Genomic DNA, 26,437 nt, shown 5'->3' with positions numbered 1-26,437 from the left:
TATAATCCACAGATAAATAATGGACCCAGCACTAAATACAGACCAACAAAAATGCTGGAGAAACTCAGCGGGTGAGGCAGCATCTATGGAGCGAAGGAAATCGGCAACGTTTTGGGCAAAAACCCTTCTTCAGACTGATGTGGGGTGGGGGGGGGCAAGAAGAAGAAAGGAAGAGGAGGAGCCAGAGAGCTGAGGGAGAGGCGAGAAGGGGCGGAGACAGCAAGGATTACCGGAAATTGGAGAAAATGTTCAAGCCACTGGGGTGCAGACTGCCCAAGCGGAATATGAGGTGCTGCTCCTCCAATTTCTGGTGGTGCTCACTCTGGCAATGGAGGAGGCCTAGGACAGAAAGGTCGGATTCGGAATGGAAGGGGGGGGGAGTTGAAGTGATGAGCCACAAGGAGATCAGGTTGGTTAATACGGACCGAGTAGAGGTGTTCGGCGAAACGATCGCCAAGCCTACGCTTGGTCTCACTGATGTCTCATTAGATATAGGCCTCCAGTCTGAAGAACAACTTTCCACCATCACCCTCTACTTCCTGTCAAGGAGCCATTTTCTATTCTGTTGGCTAGCTCTCCCTGGATTCCATGTGATCTCATGTTCCCGAGCAGCCTACCATGCAGAACCATATCAAATGCCTTGCTGAAGTCAATATAGACAACATCCAGGGCTTAGCCCTCATCAGCCTTTCTGGTTGTCCCAACAAAAAACCCAGATTTGTGAGACACGATCTCCCACATACAAAACCATGTTGGCCATCCCTGATCAGCCCCTGCTTATCCAAATGCATATCTAACATCCATCATAATACCTCCTGTAACCATAGATGTTATCCTCATGCTTGTAGTGAGAAAGTATCTTTCGCCACACATTTTACAACCTTTGAATTAGCATGAAACAACATATCTATATTCGGTGTTGCATTGAATCAGAATTTCATAAATACTGTGTGGTCCAACACCCATTCTGTGTTGTCATTGATCTGTACTTAATGATACTCCAGTGGCAAATGAGATTATGTACCTTTTACAGGATCTTTTACCTGATTGCACCCTCGTGCTTATCATATGCCGCATCATAGTGTATCAACATGAAGTTGAGCATGCACCTATGCATATTCACTCAATCACTCTTTAACCCATAAAATGCACTTAGGGCCTAGAGATAGTTGATACCAATACTGAAGATTTAATAACATGCAAATTTCCTGCACCTCCAACTAGCGATGACATTCGTATTTTCCCACCTTAAGCCATAGCATAATTTTGCAATATAATGACATATTTATTGATCAACTACTGGAGCAATACTGAATACTGTTTGTCCATCATAGTGACTTTAGTAGCTTCAGCTGGTAATAGCAATGTTGTATAATCTTCTTCTTCTTCGGAGTTTTACGGCAGCTGGCATCCGCAATGTTGCATTGCTGCCACCTTCTGGCTTCATTCCACAGTACTCATGTCTTTATATTAGATCCTTTTTATAAGCCCAGAGGCCCTCAAGAAATCAAACAACAACTTAATTCCTTTTCCTTTACACTCTAGAATATTCTTTACTGATATTTCTGTCAATCCAATTTTCCTCCTTTCAATGATCATAAATCCTCTTTCTGTCTCATATCTCCTACATGCAACTAGGGCATGCTGAACGGTTTCTGGTTGATGGCATTCCTCACACAGCCCAGTAGGGTGTTTTCCCAATATTTTTAATGTGCTGTTCAGGTGAGTGTGTCCTATCCATAATCTTGTTAATACTACCTGTCCCCCCCTCTTCTTGCTGTAATGCCCACTCTGTTTTGTAGCAAATAGACGCGTCTCCCCTTTGTCTCCTGTTCCCAGTATTGTTATAATAATAATAATAATATTTTATTTGTTGGGCACCTTTCAGACATCTCAAGGACACCTTACATAGATTAACAGGAATATAAACATATAATCAGAGTAAAATAAATAATAAAGACATCACAGAGACAAACTAAAAACAGAATTCAGTCCAAAAACAGAAAATCAAAAACACAATGTGAAGAGAGAGCAGTGGCAGCTAAAGCGCGCCAGCGTCCACTCTCCCTTCACGGCAGCCATCTTGGACAAAGACTAACAGGATTACCTTTCAGACAAAAATCATCCCCCCACAATGGACACCACTGTGGGGGAAGGCACAATGTCCAGTCCCTATCCCAAGTTCACCCAAAGTCAGGCCTATTGAGGCCACCGCAGTTGCCTCTACGGAGGCCCGATGTTCCTGGCCATTCTCACCAGGTGATCTTGCCCCGGCGTCGGGAGAGTCCTCTCAGCGGCTGGGCCACCTGGAACGGCCGCTTCCAAGCTGTAGACAGCGGCTTCCGAAGCCTACAGGGCCGCGCTGGTTTGGAGCTCCCAGGCTCCCGGGTTGCCACTCCTAATTTATTTTCTTCCACACAATGTGTTTTCCTTCAGATTTGGATAGTTGTAAGTTTACCTCTATGTTCCTTTTTTTTTTTTACAGCCTCCTTTGCCAATTTATCCACCTTTTCATTCCCTAGAACACCAATGTGTGCTGGGACCCACATCAAAATCACGTCACTGCCCCTCCTTGTCACTTGGCTTAATAGTAGCAGGATTTCATAAACTAAGTCAGGCCGCCTATGGGATGCACCAGACCCAATACTCTGGAATGCAGATAATGAGTCGCTACATATTACTACTTTACATGGTTGCACCTGTTCCATCCACCGAACTGCCATCAAAATAGCGTACAGTTCCACTGTATATGCTGTCAAACAGTTGTTTGTTCTTTTGTAAAGCTCAACATTCATCCCCTGGACTACCACAGCCGCCCCTGTTGTTTCAGCTACTGGATCCTTTGATCCATCTGTGAAAATTAAGAGTATCTATTATCTATATGGCTATGATATTCTGTCTTTAGGTCTGAATTTTCGTTCCTCCTTTTTGCCTCCCATATCTCCAGATCAACTTTTGGGATGTTCAGTAACCATATTGGCACAGATGGCCACAATATTGCAGGGCAGAACTCTTTGTCCTCTACTCCCATGTCCTTTGCCACAACTCCTCCAACCCAGCCAAAGCAATGTTGTATAATCAATGACCATCATGGCCCTTATAGCTGCCAGTTCTCCCACTTGCACAGCTGCATCACATCTATTACATTGCCAGTTAGTCTAATGAATAGAACTGCTTATAACAACAAGGTTGTTCCAGGTTTCTATTGATTCCAATCTGTTGCCCAGGGCGGAGTCACAGGCCAACTATCCATTTGATAACAACCTAATTTACTTGGATAGGAGAGAACAATTTCTCAATTAGCTTGAGACTGAAGCATTGGATTTTAGCCAAATACAGTGTCAAAACATAATCCCGACAATACATCACAAGTGTTTTTTGAACTCTGAGTAGTCCTGTGAATAATTTATTATCATACTGCTAAATTGCCTCATCATAACAATGCCTTCAAATATCTCTGATGATCATTGGACATGGAAAACCCTATGAAATCAGTTTGATCACCCTTCTTTCATAATGAACAGGCCACACCTGCCATAATTTCGTGTCTGCCCTGAACAGCAACTCTGGCCCGGTTTCGATAATTCTCACATGTCCTAAGACAACTCTGCACCAATGCGTCTGACGTAATGACGCACGTGCGGCTGAACGGGCCTTTTTCACGTAGTCACTCACGTGACTCCGAAGTAAAACAATGAATTACACTGCATCTAGGTACATGCGTAGATTGTCACCTTGTCATGGTGGAGAAGCTTGTGTGGACCTGAGATCCAGAGAACGATGCTGTCTGGAGCTATGCAAACTGGTAGGGCCACCCATGGCAGTAAGGTCGAGGGGGGAGGTCTCTGACAAAGAGCAATCCAACCAAGACCTCAATGGTGGAACAGGCGGAGGACGATGGCTGACCCTAGTGGAGCGTCACAACGGCTGGGAAGGCGGATGAAGGCTGCAGCAGAAAAGAGTCTCCGGTCGTCTTAGACTCCATGCCACTGGATCTTGACCCAGATACGTCAAAGACTGTGGGGTGGCTGTCTGTGCACCAGTCTCCCCACGTTAAACAAAGTCAGGCACAGGCATCCTCCATATAGGGAATAGCACCCTGGAGACACCCATGGTCAGCCACGACCGAAGGGGGCTTAAGAAAAGGTACATGCGGACAATAAATCATTGAACCATTGAAGAAAAGCAAAATCTTATGCCTCAATAACTACCGTACAGTGGCCTTGACCCACCGGCACAAGAGGTCCACAGCTGATGCCATCTCTCTGGCCCTACACTCATCCCTGGAACACCTGGGTAAGAGACACCTATATCAGACTCTTATTTATAGACTACAGCTCTGTTTTCAATACCACAATACCATCATGATGGTATTATAGCTTCACGAGGTTAATTCCCGGGATGGTGGGACTGTCATATGAGGAATGATTGGAAGAGTGGGCTTCTATTCACTGAAATTTAGAAGGATGAGAGGGTATCGTATAGAAACATAAAATTATAAAAGGACTGGACAAGCTAGATGCAGGAAAAATGTTCCCAATGATGGGGGAGTCCAGAACCAGGGGCCACAGTCTAAGAATAAAGGGAGGGCCATTTAAAACTGAGATGAGAAAAAACTTTTTCACCCAGAGAGTTGTGACTTTGTGGAATTCCCTGCCACAGAGGGCAGCGGAGGCCAATTCACTGGATGAATTTAAAAGAGAGTTAGATAGAGCTCTAGGGGCTAGTGGAATCAAGGGATATGGGGAGAAGGCAGGCACAGGTTACTGATTGTGGATGATCAGCCATGATCATAATAAATGGCGGTGCAGGCTCAAAGGGCCAAATGGCCTCCTCCTACACCTATTTTCTATGTTTCTATGTTTCATCCAAGCTCACCTCCAAACTCTTGGAATTTGGAGTCAAGTTCAAGTTACATTTATTGTCACATGCAATTGGTACAGTGAGATTCGAGTTGCCATACAGACATATGAATAAAAAGAACACAATTCTGCAATTGGATCATCTTCTGCAATTGGATCATCGACTTCTTGACCAACAGACCACAATCAGGGAGGAGAGGAGACAAATAATCCTCTACGATAATCCTCACCACTGGTGCTCCACATGGAAGCGTTCTCAGCCCCCTTTCGTTACTTCTTGTACGACTCTCCAACCAAATACCAATCCAACTCAATTTACAAATTTGCAGATGACACCACCAATAGTGGGCCGAATAATGATGAGACGGAGTACAGGAAGGAGATTGAGAACATCGAGAGAAATAAAAACTTATTTTCAAACAAAACCTGCCCTTTCACTGAACTCTCCTGTTGAGTTTTCAAAAATGCTTTCCCTCTCAAAATGGCTGCTCACCCAATACCACCCTTGCCTGCTTACCCAATAAAAACTGTTCACAGAGTGATACAGTGTAGAACTGTATCCCCTCGACTCAACTCGCCCACACCGGCCAACAATGTCCCAGCTACACTAGTCCCAACTGCCTGTGCTGTGTCCATATCCCTCCAAACCTGTCCTATCCATGTACCTGTCTAACTGTTAATTAAACGATGGGATAGTCCCAGCCTCAACTACCTCCTCTGGCAGCTTGTTCCATACACCCACCACCCTTTGTGTGAAAAAATTATCCCTTGGATTCCTATTAAATCTTTTCCCCTTCACCTTGAACCTATGTCCTCTGGCCCTCGATTCCCCTACTCTGGGTAAAAGACTCTGTGCATCTACCCGAACTATTCCTCTCATTATTTTGTATACCTCTAAGAGATCTCCCCTCATTCTCCTGCGCTCCAAGGAATAGAGACCCAGCCTACTCAACCTTTCCCTATAGCTCACACCCTCTAGTCCTGGCAACATCCTTGTAAGTCTTTTCTGAACCCTTTCAAGCTTGACAACATCTTTCCTATAACATAGTGCCCAGAACTAGCACAATATTCTAAATGCAGTCTCGCCAACATATTATACAACTGCAACATGACCTCCCAACTTCTATACTCAATAGTTAGAGAGGTATTGGCGGAGGGGAATCCCCGTTCCCTGAAGAACAAGGACATTTCAGATGCCCTTGTATGGAATGTCTCATCCTGGGAACAGATGCGGCGTAGGCTGAGGAATTGGGAGTAGGGGATGGAGTCTTTACAGGGGGCAGGGTGGGAAGACGTGTAGTCCAGATAGCCATGTGAGTCGGTGGGTTTGTAATGTATGTCGGTCAGGAGTCTGTCCCCTGCGATGGAGATGGTGAGGTCAAGGAATCAATACTCTGACTGATGAAGGCCAGTGCCAAAGCCTTTTTGACCAGCGACTCGACCTTCAAGGAACCATGCACTTGTACTCCTAGATCCCTCTGCTCTGCAACACTACCCAGAGGCCTACCATTTACTGTGTAGGTCCTGCCCTTGTTCGACGTCCCATAGTGCAACACCTCACACTTCTCTGCATTAAATTCCATCAACCATTTCTCTGCCCACCTGGCCAATCGATCCAGATCCTGCTGCAATCGTTGACAACCATATACAGTTAATACAGTTTATTCATAATGCCATTCATGGTTCCAAACAGGAGTCACTATTTGCTGCCAGCTATACTTAACATAGTAAAGTTGATGCATGTTGTTCTTCATCTCTTACTTTTTGCCTTGGTTTTGGTAGTCAGTTGTTTGAGTTATTTTCCTGAAACGCTTTCTGTTGTGAAAATCCATTTCAGATGTGCCGGGGAATACCATGCTCAGCAGATTATTTTGAACCGCTTAGTCTGCATTGGATCTATTTCATGGATATGCTTTTTATCTCATGATTCATGCCTTGATGCCAACCCAAGACAGACTCCAAATAAAAATTGACAAAGTGCTGGCGGGTCAGACAGCCTCTCGAAGACATAGATAGGTGATGTTACGAGTTGGGACCCTCCTTCACATCCGAAATGTCAGCGATAATCCATCTTCCGGAGATGCTGCCTGACCCATTGAGTTTAGTTTAGTTTAGTTTAGTTTAGAGATACAGCGTGGAAACAGGCCCTTCGGCCCGTCGAGTCCGCATCGACCAGCGATCCCGGCACATCTTCTTCTTGCGTAAGGAGTGCACAGCCTAAAGTTGTAAGACAACTTGTTCTATTTGATTGTGCACACCAGGTTGATTGCATTCGTCAAAACAGGGCGGACCACATGAAGGTTGCAATCTCCCACCCCCATCCCCCACCCCCACACACACATTAACACTATCCTACACTAGGGGCAATTTTATTTACATTTATACCAAGCCAATTAACCTACAAACCTGTATGGCTTTGCGTGAGAGGAAACGGAAGTTCTTTGAGAAAACCCACGCAGGTCATGGGGAGAACGTACAAACTCCGCATGGACAGCACCCATACATCAGTACTTTGTGTTTTTGTTTAGCAATCTAGCACCTGAGGTTCTTGTGTCTGCAATCTTCAAATACAGCACCTTTTAAATATGCCCAGAGTTGTGTGGGAAGCAAATGTATTTCGTATGATATCTAATTGTATTCTGAGTGTAGTCACTATCAAGTGTAAGATTGGCGTTTGGATCAGATGGGACAAAGTTTTGGATAAAACTGGCTTTAATGGGCAGTTGTCCATCACTGAAGCCTCTTCCATTCCAAAAAAATGCCTATTTATACCATTCCAGAAAGGGGCTTGTATGAAATGGTGTCAAATTCTAACGAAAAATACTAATAAAGACTTTTACAAACCAAATTCACATTTCAAGACTGAGACAATATTGTTGTTCAGTGAAGAATTGAATTGTTATCAACTGTGTAGCAAACAGAAGCAAAAAGATAGGGTTGGACATATTTTGGAACTTTCAAGAGCACAAATAATCAATGCAAGCATTAGGCCGGGCCTAATAAGCCACAGACACACATTCAATTGTGGAATTTAAATTCAGTTACCAATGTGGAGTTGTTAAAAAGTAACCAGTTATGATGATTTGTCAACGGGTGCAAAAACTGCACAAATATCTTACCTGGTCCGGGGTTTTACTCGCAACTCCAAATCCACCAACACGATTTCAGGGATTCTTACATTCTCTCCAAAATAGTAGTGAAGGCCACTCATTTCAAGAGCAGAAAGACATGCAGAATAAATGCTGTTCTTGACAGAGATACCCAGATGCCAAAAGATGACTGAAGGAATAATGAACCACCAACATTTTTGCCCGTGCATCTACATAATCCTCCCCAGTACAGTCTGGAGACATTTAATTCTGCTTTCCTAAATTTTGTTCTGCAATTCTGGAGTCCAGTGTCGTTCAAGTGGCAACTTCACGTCCACAGAGTTAGCTCTTCAGCTGGCTTAGTTTAGTTGAGGAGATGAGCAAACACTTTTTCACACCGTGTTTTTTTCAAAAAGTTGTGAGTCTGTGAAATTCTCTGCCTCAGTGGAGGCCGGTTCTCTGAAATCTTTCAAGAGAGAGTTAGATAGGGCACTTAAAGATAGCGGAGGCAGGGGATATGGGGAGAAGGCAGGAATGGGGTACTGATGGTGGATGATTAGCCATGATCACATTGAATGGCGGTGCTGGCTCGAAGGGCTGAATGGCCTACTCCTACACCTATTGTCTATTGTCTATAGTTTAGAGATTCAGCATGGAAACAGGCCCTTCAGCCCATCAAGTCCACGCCAACCAGCGATCCCTGCACGTTAACACTACCCTACACATACTAGGGCCAATTTTACATTTTACACTTTTTACCAAGCCAATTAACCTACAAACCTGTACGTCTTTGTGGGAGGAAACCGAAGATCTTGGAGAAAACCCACGCGGTCACGGGGAGAGCGTACAAACTCCGTACAGACAGCACCCGTAGTCGGGATCAAACCCAGGTCTCCGATGCTGCAAGCGATGTAAGCAGCAACTCTACCGCTGTGCCAGGGTGGGCCAAGTACATCTGGATTGCCGTTCTGACATTGAATAAATGGGTTTCTTATGTTATACATGCAATATATAAATATTCCCAAGTGAAGCACAGATGTTAGCACTATAGAATCAGCTTCCAGATGCAAATATATTATAGCTCAGGATGAGAAACAATCATGTTAATTTATACAATATTAGAAAGCTATACATCTTGTTGGTGTTATCTCCTTTCCAAGGCAGTAAAAAGATCAAAGAGCAAGTTTATTGGCACAGACGTCGTGTGCCAAAGGGCAATATAATTTGTCCATTAAGAGCAAAGCTTGCTCGTGACTGGGGAAATAACAAGCAAAAAGGTTGTGATTGTTGGGGGACGAATATCCTTAATGGCTTCACCATCATCCAAAATCCACAAGCAGTTTCATTCGGAGATACAGCTCGGAAACAGGCCCTTCAGCCCAACAAGTCCGCGCCGACCAGCGATCCCCGCACACAAACCCTATCCTACACACACCTGGGAGAAATTACCATTTTTTTACCAAAGCCAATTAGCCTACAGACCAGGTTGTCTTTGGAGTGTGGGAAGAAACTGGAGAAAACCCACGCAGGTCACGAGGAGAATGGACAAACTCTGTGCAGTCAGCACCCGTGGTCAGGATCGAACCGGGATCTCTGGCGCTGCAAGGCAGCAACTCAGCAGTGTGGTATCACATTTGCAATATTTCACATAAGGAAGGTTAACTCGTGCAGCATGTGGCATCCCCAAGACGATTGTAATCATCTTCCCTTGTTACTCACAACCATCATTGCTACGACCTCCACCAGCAGCAACATTCTGGGCTCATTTCCTGACACTCCGCACTCTTTCATGCACTCACGAGATAAACCTCCGGTGAAATGGAGTGCTTGTTCTACCTGGCGATGTGTTTGCTCTGAAGCAGGCCATTCCTCATGAAGGGCCACTCACACTTCACACCCACTCACAGCCTGACCTCATTCTGCAATGACTGGGCCCTTCTACACCCACCCCCCTCCAATCACAACTTCACACCCAATCACCCACACCCTCCGAGCTGCACAACATCACTTCTCCATCATCAACAATAAATATAGAGGTGGAGAGGCTTTTCAGAGGACAAAAAAAGCCAGAAATCTCCAGGACCTGATAATGTTTCCCTCTCTACTCTTAAGCTCTGTGCCAAACAGCTGGCACCGGTCTATACAGACATTTTTAACCAGTCCCTGCAAACATGTACCGTCCCTAGGTACACAAAAATGCTGGAGAAACTCAGCGTGCGCAGCAGCATCTATGGAGCGAGGGAAATGGGCGATGTTTCAGGCCGAAACCCTTCTTCAGGCCTGCCTGCTTCAAAGTCTCCACTATGTTCCTGTACCTAAAAAGGCAAGGATTACTTGTCTTAATGACTACAGGCCTGTCGCACTGACCTCTGTAGTCATGAAAATTCTCGAAAGGCTTGTGCTGGCCAAGCTGAAAAATATCACAGACTCCCTGCTGGACCCTCTGCAGTTTGCATATCGGGCCAATAGATCTGTGGATGATGCAGTCAACCTGGGCCTGCAGTTCATCCTACAGCACCTGGGCCTATGCGAATATCCTGTTTGTGGATTTTAGCTCTGCATTCAACACCAATATGCCAGAGCTACTACACTCCAAACTTTCCAAGTTGACTGGGTCAGAACCCCTCTGTCTCTGCATCTCCAGCTTCCTGACAGACAGGAAGCAGCTCAGCATAGGAGCACCACAAGGTTGCCTACTCTCCCCTCTCCTCTACCCTCTCTACACCAATGACTGCACCTCCACAGACTCCTCTGTCAAGCTTCTCAAGTTTGCGGACGACACAACCCTGATTGGACTGATCCAGTATGGGGAGGAATCTGCCAACAGACAGGAAGTGTCACAGTTGGCGTCCTGGTGCCATCGCAACAACCTAGAGCTCAATGCTCTTAAAACGGTGGAATTGATTGTAGACTTTAGGGGAGCACCCCCTCCCCTCACCCCACTCACCATCAACAACACCACAGTCACATCTGTGGAGTCTTTTAAGTTCCTGGGAACCATCATCTCCAAGGACCTTAAGTGGGGGGCTACCATCGACTCCACAGCCAAAAAGGCACAACAGAGGATGTACTTCCTACGGCAGCTGAGGAAGCACAATCTGCCACAGGCAATTATGGACCATTTCTACACGGCCATGGTAGAGTCTGTTCTCACCTTCTCCATCATGGTCTGGTTTGGCTCAGCCACCAAGCACGACACCTGGAGGCTGCAGCGAATTGCTGAGAACGTTATTAGCTGCAACCTTCCGTCCCCCCATTGACGAACTGTACACTGCAAGGGCCAGGAAGCGAGCGGGCAAGATCATCTCTGACCCCTCCCACCCTGGCCACAAACTCTTTGAATCACTTCCCTCTGGAAGGCGACTGCGGACTGTCAAAGCTGCCACAGCCAGACATAAAAACAGTTTTTATCCATGAGCAGTTGCTCTATTCAACATCCAAAAATCTGTAGCCTCCCTTTGATCTGGTATTTTGTTGGTTCACATGCTTGATCAATGGTGTTTTATCATTAATGTCTTATTATTATTAATGTTTAGTGTTTTCTGAGATTCGTAACTGTCACTGTATGTCATGTTGTTACTTGTGGGTGGAGCACCAAGGCAAATTCCTTGTATGTGAATACTTGGCCAATAAACTTACTTACTTACTTATCAGGCAACTAAAAGGGCCTGTCTCACTTGGCGATTTTTTCAGCGATCGCCGGCGTCATATCAGTGCCGCCAAAAGATTTTGGACATTTCAAAATCCAGCGGCGACAAAAAAAATGCTGCAACACTTGAAAAAACACCGCCTGCATACATCATCACGCCACGTCACCGCCGCATCACGGCGCAAATTGTTCGGTGACCTGATACGACAGTCAATGATGCCGGCAGTCGGCGAAAAAAATCGCCAAATGGGACAGGCCCTTAAATCATTCTACCAGAACTAGAGAGTGGTCCTGAACTACTATCTACCTCATTGGTGACCCTCGGACTATATTTGATCAGAGTTTCTTACTTGCACTATTCCCTGTTATCTACACATTGTCAATGACTCGATTGTAATCATGTATTGTCTTTCTGAGGACTGGTTAATACGCAACAAAGGTTTTTCACTGTACCTCGGTACACGTGACAATAAGCTAAGCTGAAACTCTATCTTTCCTCTGATCCTTTCAAGATTCAAGATTCAAGAGAGTTTATTGTCATGTGTCCCAGATAGGACAATGAAATTCATGCTTTGCTTCAACACAACAGAATATAGTAGGCATAAATAAATATAGTAGGCATAAATAAATGCAGAACAGATCAGTGTGACCATATACCAATGAATATATATATATATATATATATATATATATATATACACACACACACACATAAATAAACAGATAAAGTGCAATGGGCTATTAATGATCAGAGTTTTGTTTGAGTTGGGTTTAATAGCCTGATGGCTGTGGGGAAGGAGCTATTCCTGAACCTGGATGTTGCAGTCTTCAGGCTCCTGTACCTTCTACCTGAAGGTAGCAGGGAGATGAGTGAGTGGCCAGGATGGTGTGAGTCCTTGGTGATGCTGGCAGCCTTTTTGAGGCAGCGACTGCGATAGATCCCCTCGATGGTTTCTTTCCCCGTGTTCCTGCACTCTCTTTCTCTCTCTCTCACGCCAGACGCATTTGTCTTTCCAGCTGATAGATACTCAGAAACATCCTGTAGAAACTGCTGCAAAGTACTCACATCCTTAAAAGAAAACTATAAATCAACTGTAATGAGTCAATGACCGAACACATTAAAGGCACAATCATTAAATCCGGCAAAAAACTCCTTATGTGCATCTGCCAAAATGAGGACTAACCACAGACTTGTCAAGCAACAGCCTCTTATTGCCATGGACTTGTACTTTTCAGCCAAAGTCTTATTCCTTACTCCTATCACAGACAAGATCCATCCTGGTTAACTGGCAAGACAATCTTTCCTCAGCTGTTTGTCATAGGCATTCCTGCCATTGATAGAATCATAGTCATTCAGCGCGGAAACAGGCCCTTCGGCCCAGCTTGCCCGCACTGAGCAACAGGGCCCGTCTACACTAGAGCTGTCTCCATTTGGCCCATATCCCTCTTAACCTATCCTATCTATGTACCTGTCAAAGTGTTTCTTAAACATTGTGATAATACCTGCCTCAACTACCTCCTCCAGCAGCTCGTTCCATACACCCACCACCCTTTGTGCAAAAAAGTTGTCCTGCAAGTTCCTATTAAATATTCCCCCCCCCCCTCACCTTAAGCCTATGTTCTCTGGTTCTCGATTCCCCTACTCTAGGTAAAATACTGTGCATTTACCTTTCTATTCCTCTCATAATCTTACACATCTATATAAGATCAACCTCCTGCACTTCCAGAAATAAAGTCCTTCTTACTCTTGACCAGAGCCCCAATTTCCCTCGTCATCCCAGCTTCCTTACGCCCACCTGCCTTGCCCTTCACTCTAAGAGGAACGTGCATGTCCTGGACTCTTGTCAGCACACTGTTAAAAACATCCCACTTTCAAGATGTTCTTTTTCCTTCAATCAACTCGAGCGAGTTTCTGTCTAATACCTTCAAAGTTGGCCTTGCCCCAATTTACAATTTAAACTCGTGGTCCACCCTGTCTCTATCCTTAACTATCTAAAACCTAACAGAACAGTGGTCGCTGGTCCTAAAAGGCTCATCCACAAACATTTCATCCACTTGCCCGTCCCAATTTCTGAAGACTAGATCAAGCATTGCCCTCTCCCATGTAGGGTCCTCTATATATTGCCTGAGGACTTTCCTGGCCACATTTGACAACTCCTTCCCCGTCTAAACTTTTTGCACTATGACATTCCCAGTCAATATTGGGAAAGTTATAATCCCCTACTACGACAACCTTATTTATCCTGCAGCTGTCTGCAATCTCCTCGCATATTTGACCTTCTAATTTCTGCTGACTATCTGGGGGCCTGTAGTAAACTCCCAACAAGTTGATCATCCCTTTATTAGACCATAGATAGTAGGTGCAGGAGTAGGCCATTCGGCCCTTCAAGCCAGCACCGTCATTCAATGTGAGCATGGCTGATCATCCCCAATCAGTACCCTGTTCCTGCCTTCTCCTCATACCCTGACTCCGCTATCTTTAAGAGCCCTATCTAGCTCTCTCTTGAAAGCATCCAGACAACCCGCCTCCACCGCCCTCTGAGGCAGAGAATTCCACAGACTCACCACTCTCTGTGAGAGAAAGTGTTTCCTCGTCTCCGTTCTAAATGGCTTACTCCTTATTCTTAAACTGTGGCCCCTGGTTCTGGACTCCCCCAACATCGGGAACATTTCTCATTTCTTATTTTTCAATGACCTATTCTGTCCCTAGTAATATTTTTTGACCGATAGTTATACAACATCTCACATTTACCTGATGCCAAAGTTCCAAATGATTGCACATGGGGAATCTATATGCCATTTAAAAACAAACATTAAAAAAATCAATTTAAAATTAAGATAACAAATAGATTTATAATAATAATTATATACATTTAAGTTAAATGGACTCAAAAATTGTATATTAGCTGAAACTTGCTCATGTCCCTTGCAGGCTTCCCCCTCTATTACCACAAAGCTTAGCTCATGTCAGGTCTAATCTGGCATAGTTACAATGGGCAGACTTCTCAGTATCACAGCAGCGATTGAAACAGAGAGCTGATAACCTGAGGAATTTGAGGTTGAAGTATTTGCATGACTGGCACCAAAATGCTAACATTGTTAATCTTGTCCTACCAGGAAAACCACATCGCATCCGATAGTTCCTTACCCAGTTGAAGTATGGGGATGTACATTTGGCACCAATATCCCGATGGGTTCAAGAAGGTGGCTCCAATCAACTTGTTAGAAGGAAGAGAGGAAATAAGTACTCACCTTGGCCACATACAGTAAAACTATGGACGGGCAATGCTTTCCATTTCAGTAGCAATTCACATACCACACAGAGTATGTTAAAGCTTTGTTTTTGACCTGAAGCTGCATATTCTGAATAAAGTTGAAGTGCAGCTTTACTGACGAGATGAAGATGCTTAAAATGAACTATACAGACTCATTTTCTATATGTTCAAGAAGGAACTGCAGATGCTCGAAAATCAAAGGTAGACAAAAGTGCTGGAGAAACTCAGCGGGTGAGGCAGCATCTATGGAGCGAAGGAAATAGGCAACGTTTCGGGTCGAAACCCTTCTTCAGACTGATGCAGGGTGGGGGGCCGGGAAGAAGAAAGGAAGAGGAGGAGCCCGAGGGCTGAGGGAGAGCTGAGAAGGGGAGGAGACAGCAAGGGCTACTGGAAATTGGAGAAGTCAATGTTCAAGTCACTGGGGTGCAGACTACCCAAGCGGAATATGAGGTGCTGCTCCTCCAATTTCCAGTGGTGCTCACTCTGGCTATGGAGGAGGCCCAGGACAGAGAGGTCGGATTCGGAATGGGAGGGAGGGTTGAAATGCTGAGCCACAGGGAGATCAGGTTGGTTAATGCGGACCGCATCTATATTGTGGGACCTACCGCTGTGTTAACACCACTGGCAGTATTCGGCATTATTCTTGACCAGAACCAATCTAATGGCTCTTTGCCTCTTCTGGCAATCTAATGGCCCGCATTCTGCCAGTTAGTTTAATTTCTAAGATTCTGGACATTAACCACGGAATCCAGCAGAAAAAGACCTGGTATTAGATAGGTATGTTACAAAACTTACCTTCAGCGGCGCTGCAATTCTGCCACTGGCCGTGTGCGCCATTTTGGCGCGTTTGGGGGGGGGGGGGGGACTGGGTTAAAACGGGTTTATTTCCCGACTTGGTCCTGAATTATATTTGTTGGAGTGCAAGATGTTGCTAAAGAATCGTTCCTACGGCCGTTCTGTGTGGTTTTATTTTTTAATTCACCCGACAAGTTAATCGCTGTAGTGATTTTAAAATCAGCTTCTGAAGCCGCCAATGCCGACAACGGGGACGGATTTTATGGAGGACCAGGTAAAAGAAAGTAGTTTATTTTTATGTATAAAAGTGTTTCCTAAGATGTATTTAATTCATATTTTACGTTGCGAAACGGCGATTTAGTCCCCGACCGAACCGGCAGTGTATTTGCTGCCGATATGTGGGACTAAAAACACGGCAACCTCAACGTTCTAAATGGTCCCGTTCCAGAAAATCCCACTCGCAAGCTGATTTAAATGGCCATTAATTTACAGGTATTAAACATTAAATTCCTTCCATTTGGCCTATAAATCCATGACAATGAGATTTTAAAATTATGTTATATTCTGAATTCTTGTGTGAATGTTATTTGGACACTTAGGCTATTTAAAAATGTTAATCTATTCTTAAGAAATGGATAGATGTTTAGATCTAGTAATTGAATTTTGTAATTAGCTACAATTAGGTAACTAACTAATTATATGCTTTAATTTCAAGTCATCTAAGTAAGATTGTTTCATATTTGTTTCAGAATGCTTCAATCTATAATAACTGAAAATTTATTTCAGTTCTCTTAAATTTTAAGAAATTTATCGGCTTTTAAATGTTCTCGAGCACAGCTTTTGTGTTAAGTCAATGAAAAAGTAGGGAACAAGATGCCAATTTCCGAGTATGAAAATTACCATAACTTTTTTAATACTGAAGATATGTAAGTGAATTAGGTGTCAAATTAAACTTCTTTTTATGCTTTATCTTATGGGATAAATTAAAGACTTGATTTTTAAAATCTCAAAATTTTGTGACATTGCTATATTAGATATAGAACTCTAAATGCTAATCGGTTAAATGATAAACAAACTTGACACCCAAAATGTTGTGATGCAAATTCAACTTTAAATTGCATGATATCCATTCAACCATCACAGCCAAAAAGGACAATATACATTTGTAAAATGATACATGGGCTGGATATTAAACACATCATAGACTGTATCCACGCACCGGGCTTATTTTCAAAGATTACTTTTCTCGATGCAGTTTGCAGGTGAAGCATTTATTCTTTGACCTATCATCTAAACAGTTAATTGAAGCAGACTTGATCATTTTTCAAAGCATGTTTATGTTTCAAGTGCAAAATATAACAAATTTGGCACAATCATTACCAACTGAATACATTTCATCATTAACGCCTGAGTGCTAAAGTTGGAAAAACAGAAATGCCTGTGTGCGGAAATTCGGAATCCTATTTAAAAATGTTGGCTAAATGGATTTTCAGCTATAAAATATACATATTTTAAAAATACTTTTTTTCCAAAGGAGTTTACTTTGCACATTAAACCTTACCAACACTGAATGGAAGACACTTAAGAGGCACATCTGAAGCTAAATTCCCTGAACTAACTGGTCCCAAATGGGAAGTTCTGTTGGTCAATGGTAGAATTCTTTCCTAATTGTTGACCATACTCCAATTGAATGGGACAACATGTTTGGAGTGTGTAGTGTCAATTTTTACACAGCTATTTTTTGCGTAATGATAGACCATGCACGGAGCCATAGTTGATGTAGTTTGACTATCTGTGCCATTTTGAGCTGTTTTAAAACGGCATATCATTGTGCCTGCACAAAATTAAGCTTCCTAAAGTATCGTGCAACTATGTCCCAGAGAAACTGCAGGAATAAATTAAGCTAAACTCCCTTTACAATTTAAGTCGCATCTCCCCAGCACAATTGTTTCATATAAAAAAATGACAGATATGAGTAACAAACATTGAAACTAACATTGAGTTTACTGCAAGGTACAAAGCCTGCAAATGGAATTCAGCATTTTGAAGTGTGCGAAAGAACTGGTTTAAATCGAAGGTAGGTCCACACAGAATGCTGGAGTAACTCAGCGGGACAAGCAGCATTTCTGGAGAGAAGGAATGGGTGACGTTTCAGGTCTGAAGAAGGGTCTCGACCCGAAACGTCCAGAGATGCAGCCTGTCCCGCTGAGTTACTCCAGCATTTTGTGTCTACCTTCAGCCTTTTGAAGAATGGAATATTGATGTAGAAGTGAAATTTAATTCCTGATGTTGTTCTCAAAATACTGAAGTGATGAAATGTCAAATTAAAATGCTTCTGTGCCCAGTTCATGGCCAGCGTGGTTATGGACCTTGCCTGTTGGGTGCATGCTTAATTTAGTTTTACATTGCAACAGTCTACTGGAGGCTTTCCATAAAATGCACAGCTCATAAGATCATGCAATCCATCATTCAGGGAAAAAATAGCAATGCAATATTTTCCTCTGGGACTTTGCAATTCTCGTTTGATGATTTTCACACTGGAAATCTTACTGCTGCGCATGAGTCACGTAGCAATGCCAAGTAGGGAAATAACCGTGAAAATTGTTTAAAAAAACTGCCTAATCTCAAGATACAACAGTTCGGAACAGTGTAGAAAACCAAAAGATCCACAATTGTGCTTGTCAATTGGGGATATTTTATAAAGCACCATGTTTTCTTTACTGTAATAACGCAATATGATTCTGCAAGTAATTCTGTAATGCACGGACAGAGATTTATATTCAATGCCTGTTGTACACTAATCATCTTTAAAGTACAGTTCGCTTAGGCTGCTTCAGTATCCAGGTGGAACATTGTTTCGTTTCACATCTGCAGAGTTCAGATGTGTTCTCTCTATCAGCTGCTGCTTACCTTGAGGTGGAGAACGGAAGCAACAACATTGTGTGTAATAATGTTAAGCATGTATATACAGTGCCCTCCATAATGTTTGGGACAAAGATCCATCATTTATTTATTTGCCTCTCTACACTACAATTTGAGATTTGTAATAGAAAAAAAAAAATCACATCTGGTTAAAGTGCACATAGTCAGATTTTATTAAAGGCCATTTTTATACATTTTGGTTTCACCATGTAGAAATTACAGCTGTATTTATACATAGTCCCCCCATTTCAGGGCACCATAATGTTCAGTACACATGGCTTCATAGGTGTTTGTAATTGCTCAGGTGTGTTTAATTGCCTCCTTAATGCAGGTATAAGAGAGCTCTCAGCACCTAGTCTTTCCTCCAGTCTTTCTATCACCTTTGGAAACTTTTGTTGCTGTTTATCAACATGAGGACCAAAGTTGTGCCAATGAAAGTCAAAGAAGCCATTATGGGACTGAGAGACAAGAATAAAACTGTTGGAGACATCAGCCAAACCTTGGGCTTGCCAAAATCAACTGTTTGGAACATCATTAGGAAGAAAGAGAGCACTGGTGAGCTTACTAATCACAAAGGGACTGGCAGGCCAAGGAAGATCTCCACAGCTGATGACAGAAGAATTCTCTCTATAATTAAGAAAAATCCCCAAACACCTGTCCGACAGATCAGATAAACTCTTCAGGAGTCAGGTGTGGATTTGTCAATGACCACTGTCCGCAGAAGACTTCATGAACAGAAATACAGAGGCTACACTGCAAGATGCAAACCACTGGTTAGCTGCAAAAATAGGATGGCCGGGTTACAGTTTGCCAAGAAATACTTAAAAGAGCAACCACAGTTCTGGCAAAAGGTCTTGTGGACAGATGATACGAAGATTAACTTATATCAGAGTGATGGTAAGAGCAAAGTATGGAGGAGAGAAAGAACTGCCCAAGATCCAAAGCATACCACCTCATCTGTGAAACACGGTGGTGAGGGTGTTATGGCCTGGGCATGTATGGCTGCTGAAGGTACTGGAGCACTTATCTTCATTGATGATGCAACTGCTGATGGCAGTAGAATAATGAATTCTGAAGTGTATAGACACATCCTATCTGCTCAAGTTCAAACAAATGCCTCAAAGCTCATTGTCCGGCAATTAATTCTACAGCAAGACAATGATCCCAAATATACTGCTAAAGCAACAAAGGAGTTTTTCAAAGCTAAAAAACTTGAGTGGCCAAGTCAATCACCCGATCTGAACCCAATTGAGCATGCCTTTTATGTGCTGAAGAGAAAACTGAAGGGGACTAGCTCCCAAAACAAGCATAAGCTGAAGATGGCTGCAATACAGGCCTGGCAGAGCATCACCAGAGAAGACACCCAGCAACTGGTGATGTCCATGAATCACAGACTTCAAACAGTCGTTGCATGCAAAGGATATACAACAAAATACTAAACATGACTACTTTCATTTACATTACATTGTTGTGTCCCAAACATTATGGTGTCCTGAAATGGGGGGACTATGTATAAACACAGCTGTAAATTCTACATGGTGAAACCAAAATGTACAAAAATGGCCTTAATTAAAATCTGACAATGTGCACTGTGATTTTTTTCTATCACAAATCTCAAATTGTGGCGTACAGACGCAAATAAATAAATGATGGGTCTTTGTCCCAAAACATTATGGAGGGCACTGTATAAAACAGGATATTTGAAATACTCGTACATTATTGAAGAAAGTGTTTGTAATTGTGAGAGAAAAGTCTTGATGATTCGATGATTGTTCCATGTTCTATTGCAAAGGGCTTTCCCAGCTCTCAGTTAATTAGCCTCACGTACATGTCGAGCTGCTACCTTCTCCACCAGCAGTTTCCACAAAGTCAGCTTGTTACCATTTTCCTGGAATAGGCACTCCACATTCGTACCAGCCCACGTAGTAATTAGATGTTCCACCATAATTCCCAACTCCACCAATCAGGCCAAATGTCACTGGCTGTTGGCGATAGCTCCGGTGATAACCTAAAAAATCAACATCAGAAATTGATTTACTGAATGTGTAGAAAGGAGCTGCAGATGCTGGTTTACACCGAAGATAAACACAAAATGCTGGAGTAAAGGGCCTGTCCCACCAGCAGTCGATTGCATGCATCTAGCGCGACCAAACGGAAGCGGAGTTTGCGGTAAGTACGCGCAAAGTTCGCGCGTGACGTAATTGACGTCATACCCACCAATGAACTGGGCAGGAGGCAGGCCGACTGAATTTGGATGTCGCATGGCGTCGGGCGGTGAAGTCAACAAGCAACGGCATGCCGAGCGGTGACGTCATCGCGCAATGCCACACGCTTGGCGTACGCCGTCAAGACGCTGTGTACGTCCTCAATGTTGGCGCGCGGAATTTTCGGACAGTGCGGGATTTTCGGAGCCCCGCGCGATGTCGGGACCAGCCCCGCACAACTCCATACCCCTCCGCGCTTGGAAGTGGGACCGGCCCTGCGCGGCCGTACGCCTCAAGCGACCATGTTTGGTCGCGCTAGGCGCATGCAATCGCATGCTGGAGGGACAGGCTCTTATCTCATCCCAAAGGCACGTGGGTGTGTTGGTTAATTGGTCTCTGTAAATTGCTTTTGGTGTACATGGAATGGATGAGAAAATGGAATGATGTAACACTGGTGTGAATGGGTGATCGATTGTTGACGTGGACTCAGTTGGCCGAAGGACCTGTTTCTACACTGTATCTTTGAACTAAACTACACAGAGAGGACAAAGCTGTTCCTGACTCGGGTGGCGTTTTCAAGCTTTTGTATCTCCCACCTGACCGGAGCGGGTTGAAGAGGGAATGACTATGGTGGGATATCTTTGATTATGTTGGCTGTCTTTCCAAGGCATCAATGGTGTAGATGGAGTCAATGGTGGGGAGGCTGGTCTGTGTGATGGACTGAGGTATGTCCACGCCTTGTTGCGATTTTTTGCGGTCTTGGGCAGAGCTGTTCCCAAACTAAGATGTGATGCCACCCGACACTAAGCTTTCTATGGTACATCTGTAGAAATTAATAAGAGTCACTGGAGATATGCAGAATTTCCTCAGGGAGTCAAGGCATTGGTGTGTCACTTCAGTAGGTTGGTCCATGACAGTTTGTTGGTAATATTGACGCCAAGGAACTTGGAAGCACTCAACCATTTCTACTTTGCACCATCGAAGCTGACTGGGCATGTACTCCACCATGTTTCCCCAAAGCCAATAACTACCTCCTTCGTTTGGCTGACATTGAGAGATAGGCTGTTGTCCTGACACCATGTTACTAAGTTCTCTATCTTGTTCCTGTACTCTTTGTCTTGTCATCGTTCGTGCTCCAACCCACAACATCTGCAAACATGTTGACAGAGTTAGAGTCAAATGTTGCCACCCAGTTGTGAGTGTACACATGACTTCGCCGTGGATTGTCACCTTGTCGTGGTGGAGAAGCTTGCGTGGTCCTGAGATCCTGAGAGTAATGCCACCTGGACCTATGCTCCTGGTAGGGTCACCCATGGCGGTAAGGTCGAGGGGGAGATCTCTCACGAAGAGCAAACCAACCAAAACCTCAACGGTGGAACAGGCAGAGGATGATCGCTGACTCTAGTGGAGCGTCACATCGGCTGGGAAGGCGGATGAAGGCTGCAGCAGAAAAGGGTCTCTGGTCGTCTTGGACTCCATGCCACTGGATCCTGACCCAGATCTGTCAAGGACAGTGTGTTGGCTGTCTGTGCACCAGTCTCCCCACGTTAAACAAAGTCACGCACTGGCGTCCTCCATAAGAGGACAGTCATACTCGTTTCGAGTGACCGCCGATGATGATGATGATGGTACATGACTGGATGAAACATGACTGAAATGAGTTTGGTTGGGCTCACTCTAATTTCACCTTAAATATATAAACGGTGGAGACTCTTAGGCAGCAATAATGCAGAGATAAACCAAAACTAAGGATTCAGGTCAATGATATTAACCTCAGCTTTTGAATTTGTGCAATAGAATTTGACTGATTACCTGGGATGACAGGCAGGGATGCAGGATATTCATGTGTTCCTGTCCTTCCTTCTAGGAAAGAATCAACAAACTGGCAGTGGTCCTCTCCTTTCCCCCAAGCATCACCAATGCTGTAAAATGTATCTGGAAAAGAGAGAGAATTGAAGATAATTGTGACAGTTAATGTTACACACTGTTAATGCAGTGATAATCACTGGTCTGTGAGCCTGGGACTGTCAAACTAAGACAGAATATTCATAATCCAATCTTGTTCACTCTGAGGATTGATAACAATTTAGAATAACCATGAGTTGACAATTAAAATAACAGGTTGAAAGTTCCTCTGGTGGAGGAAGTGTTCTAACTCTTGATCTCAATCATGAGCTCAAGTCAATGGAGTGTGGTTTTTGGTTCATGAAATTACCTGAGAAGCAGCTAAGCTTTAACTTTAAACATTGGCCAGTTTAGATCTCCATCCATTTGTCAAAAACATTATTATTGTAAATCTTAAGCAAGGGATAAACTTTCAATCCATCTATCTTTGAACGTATTTGGTACATTTTACCAAAGTGAAATCCTATTCCCTGACATAGAAACATAGAAAATAGATGCAGGGGTAGGCCATTCAGCCCTTCGAGCCTGCACCGCCATTCAATATGATCATGGCTGATCATCCAACTCAGTATCCTGTACCTGCCTTCTCTCCATACCCCCCTGATCCCTTAAGCCACAAGGGCCACATCTAACCCTCTTAAATATAGCCAATTAACTGGCCTCAACTACCTTCTGCGGCAGAAAGTTCCAGAGATTCACCACTCTCTGTGTGAAAAATGTTTTTCTCATCTCGGTCCTAAAGGATTTCCCCATTATCCTTAAACTGTGACCCCTTGTCCTGGACTTCCCCAACATCAGAAACAATCTTCCTGCATCTCGCCTGTCCAACCCCTTGACATGAACTTTCTGGTTTCTTCTTGAAATGCCTTAAGATATTTTTTTCCAGCTTGAGTTACTCAGCAGGACAGGCATCATCTCGGGAGAGAATGGGTGACGTTTCGGGTCGAGACCCTCGTTTCAGACTGTCCCGCTGAGTTACTCCAGCATTTTGTGTCTACCTTCGATTTAAACCAGCATCTGCAGTTCTTTCTTGCACATATGTGCTAGTTATATGTTAATCCTTCCAGTGAAGACGTTACTGCTATATTTCCTTTTTTTATTATGTATTTTTATACTTATAGAATCACAGAAGTGGAGATCATTGTGGCGATGCAAGCACATCTGTTTAGTCTTGCAACTGACCAGCATTATTTACACAGGAATGTACAACTTCATTGAAGCATGGGATATGGGGATGGGGCACTCACACTGTTCAAAGTAAAAACAACTCTTCAAACACACGTGTCTTGGTTTGGCTGCAGCCAGCAACAATTTCATCAACTCTTACCATTTAAAACATTTACAACAAGATTGATTTCCTCCCTTCTGCAACATTGTTTGCGGCCAAAATATGTTCCTACCTTTCCACATATTCAATTCACAGCTCAATTCAAATATTAAAACAACATGCAGCCGTATTTGTGGTCTTCCTGACTATGCCTCAACACTACCAAGGTAAGCCTAAAAGACCTTGTGAAAATCAACTCAACATTAAGGTTCCACATGTTCGAAGAAGGAAAGATATTTATCATCACCAAGCTTTTTTGTACAATTCTACGAATGGGCTCCAAACCATAGAATGGATCTACTTTACCTCAAAGACATGTTATTCATGGAAGCATGTCATTCAAGGATAGTTTTTAAGCCTACCACTGTTCACAGTCTCTGTTACTGGAGAGAAATGTACAGAGTGCAGTCTGAAGAAGGGTCTCAACCCGAAGCCTTGCCTATTCCTTCGCTCCATAGATGCTGACTCACCCGCTGAGTTTCTCCAGCATTATTGTCCACCTACAGAGTATCCAAAGCAAGTTTAAAGATATTGCCAAGATTGTAGAAGTTGTAGAGGACTATAATTATACCAGAAGGACACAGATGGCTAGATAATAGCAAATAGTATTTCTTTCACATAAATATTATGTCACTCTTTGGCTTGGGCCAAAGCAGAATAAGCATATTTGAGGGGGGACCTCATTGAAACATACAGAATAGCGAAAGGCTTGGATAGAGTGGATGTGGAGAGGATGTTTCCACTAGTGGGAGAGTCTAGGACTAGAGGTCATAGTCTCAGAATTAAGGCTTCTTTTAGGAAGGAGATGAGGAGAAATGTCTTTAGTCAGAGGGTGGTGAATCTGTGGAATTATTTGCCACAGAAGGCTGTGGAGGCCAAGTCAGTGGATATTTTTAAGGCAGAGATAGATAAATTCTTGATTAGTGCGGGTGTCAGAGGTTACGGGGAGCAGGCAGGAGAATGGGGATAAGAGGGAGAGATAGATCAGCCATGATTGAATAGCGCAGTAAACTTGATGGGCCGAATGGCCTAACTCTATTCCTATCACTTATAAATCGTATGATATCTGTGTCGAACATGATGCCAAGATTAATTAATCTCGCCTGCCCACACATGATACATACACTTCCATTCCCTGCATATCTATGTGGCTATGTTAAAAGCTTTTTAAATGCCACCATTTTATCTGCCTCTACCACCCACCCGAGCAGCTTGTTCCAGGCACCCACCTCAACCCTGTGTGATGTGCCCCCGCACATCTCCTTGAAACATTGCCTCTCTCACCTTGAAACTATGCTCTCCAGTCTTTGACATCTCCACCCTTGGAAAAAATGTTCAGAGTATTGTGTACTCGTCTAAATGGTGAATGATCTCATGGATTTGGAAAAGGTCCAGGGAGAGTTAAAGGAAAATTTTCCAGTTAAAGATTGTTAACTATTTATCCAGTCCCATTAGTTTAATATAGAACAGAGATATATCAGTAAAGATATAAAGGACCACTATAAACCCATTTACAGTAAAGGGCCTGCCCCACTTGGGATTCATTTGCCCGTCATGCAGGTGGCGCGCAACGATTTTGTGAATCCCAAAATCATGGGGCGCCGCGCGCAACCGCACGTCACTGCCTACGTCACCACGCACCATGCGCGCGTAATGCAAGCTGTGCAGAATCACATGCGCGTCACGTCGTGCGTTTCGTGACGCGTAAATGATGCGCAAATGACACCCAAGTGGGACAGTCCCTTAAAAACCCTGTCCCACCGTGCGAGTTCACCCAAGAGCTCTCCAGAGTTAAAAAGAAAAATCAAAACTCGTGGTAAGCACGAAGAATGAATGTAGCGGGTACATCAGAGCTCAGGACATCTCTTAGCGCTAACGACAGGTACTCGGGAAACGTGGTAACTCGTGAAGATTTTTCAACATGTTGAAAAATGTCCACGAGTAAAATATACTCGGGGTGTAAAAATTTGATACTTTTTAACACGTAGTCATACCGTAGTAGCTCGTGAGTTTACCGTAGTAGCTCGTGAGTTTACCGTAGTAGCTCGTGAGTTTACCAAAGTGGGATCTGGTGTCCTATATCACTATTGTATGTTCATGATTGAAATAAGAATACTCAGTATATTCATTACCTTTGAATTGTAGTTTTATGTAATCCTGCCATAATTTCTCAGTTCCATTTCACAATATCTATCAGACATACAGAATGTTGCAAGGTAATATTTTGCCCAAACTCAGTTGTATCTTTCTATCTCAATAAATATCACAAAATATGCCACTGTTTCAGCCACATTATGACAAAATATAGAATGTAGGTTATTTGTAATCAGTCACCCCATCCCAGAAACAACAGTACTTAAAGAAGAACATTTGTTTCACTAATTTACAAGCATGTACCATACATAGTCC

At 43.5% G+C, this 26,437-nt stretch overlaps 1 protein-coding gene across 2 annotated transcripts in view; it reads right to left on the bottom strand.

The window, feature by feature from the left end:
* Positions 1-19,815: 19,815 nt before the first annotated feature.
* Positions 19,816-26,437, bottom strand: part of fndc1 (fibronectin type III domain containing 1) — a 202,318-nt gene continuing 195,696 nt past the window's right edge. For both annotated transcript variants that reach the window (XM_055639966.1, XM_055639967.1), the window contains exons 21-22: positions 22,609-22,731; positions 19,816-20,600 (exon numbers count right to left, since the gene is read on the bottom strand). In XM_055639966.1, the coding sequence (XP_055495941.1) occupies positions 20,470-20,600; positions 22,609-22,731 (254 nt within the window). In that variant the 3' untranslated portion in view covers positions 19,816-20,469. The remainder of the gene's footprint in view (positions 20,601-22,608; positions 22,732-26,437) is intronic.

This window comes from Leucoraja erinacea, chromosome 8 (genome assembly GCF_028641065.1).
Source record: "Leucoraja erinacea ecotype New England chromosome 8, Leri_hhj_1, whole genome shotgun sequence".
Taxonomy (NCBI): Eukaryota; Metazoa; Chordata; class Chondrichthyes; order Rajiformes; family Rajidae; genus Leucoraja; species Leucoraja erinaceus.
The sequence above is the reverse complement of the archived record's forward strand: the minus strand, read 5'-3'. Positions and strand labels throughout refer to the sequence as shown.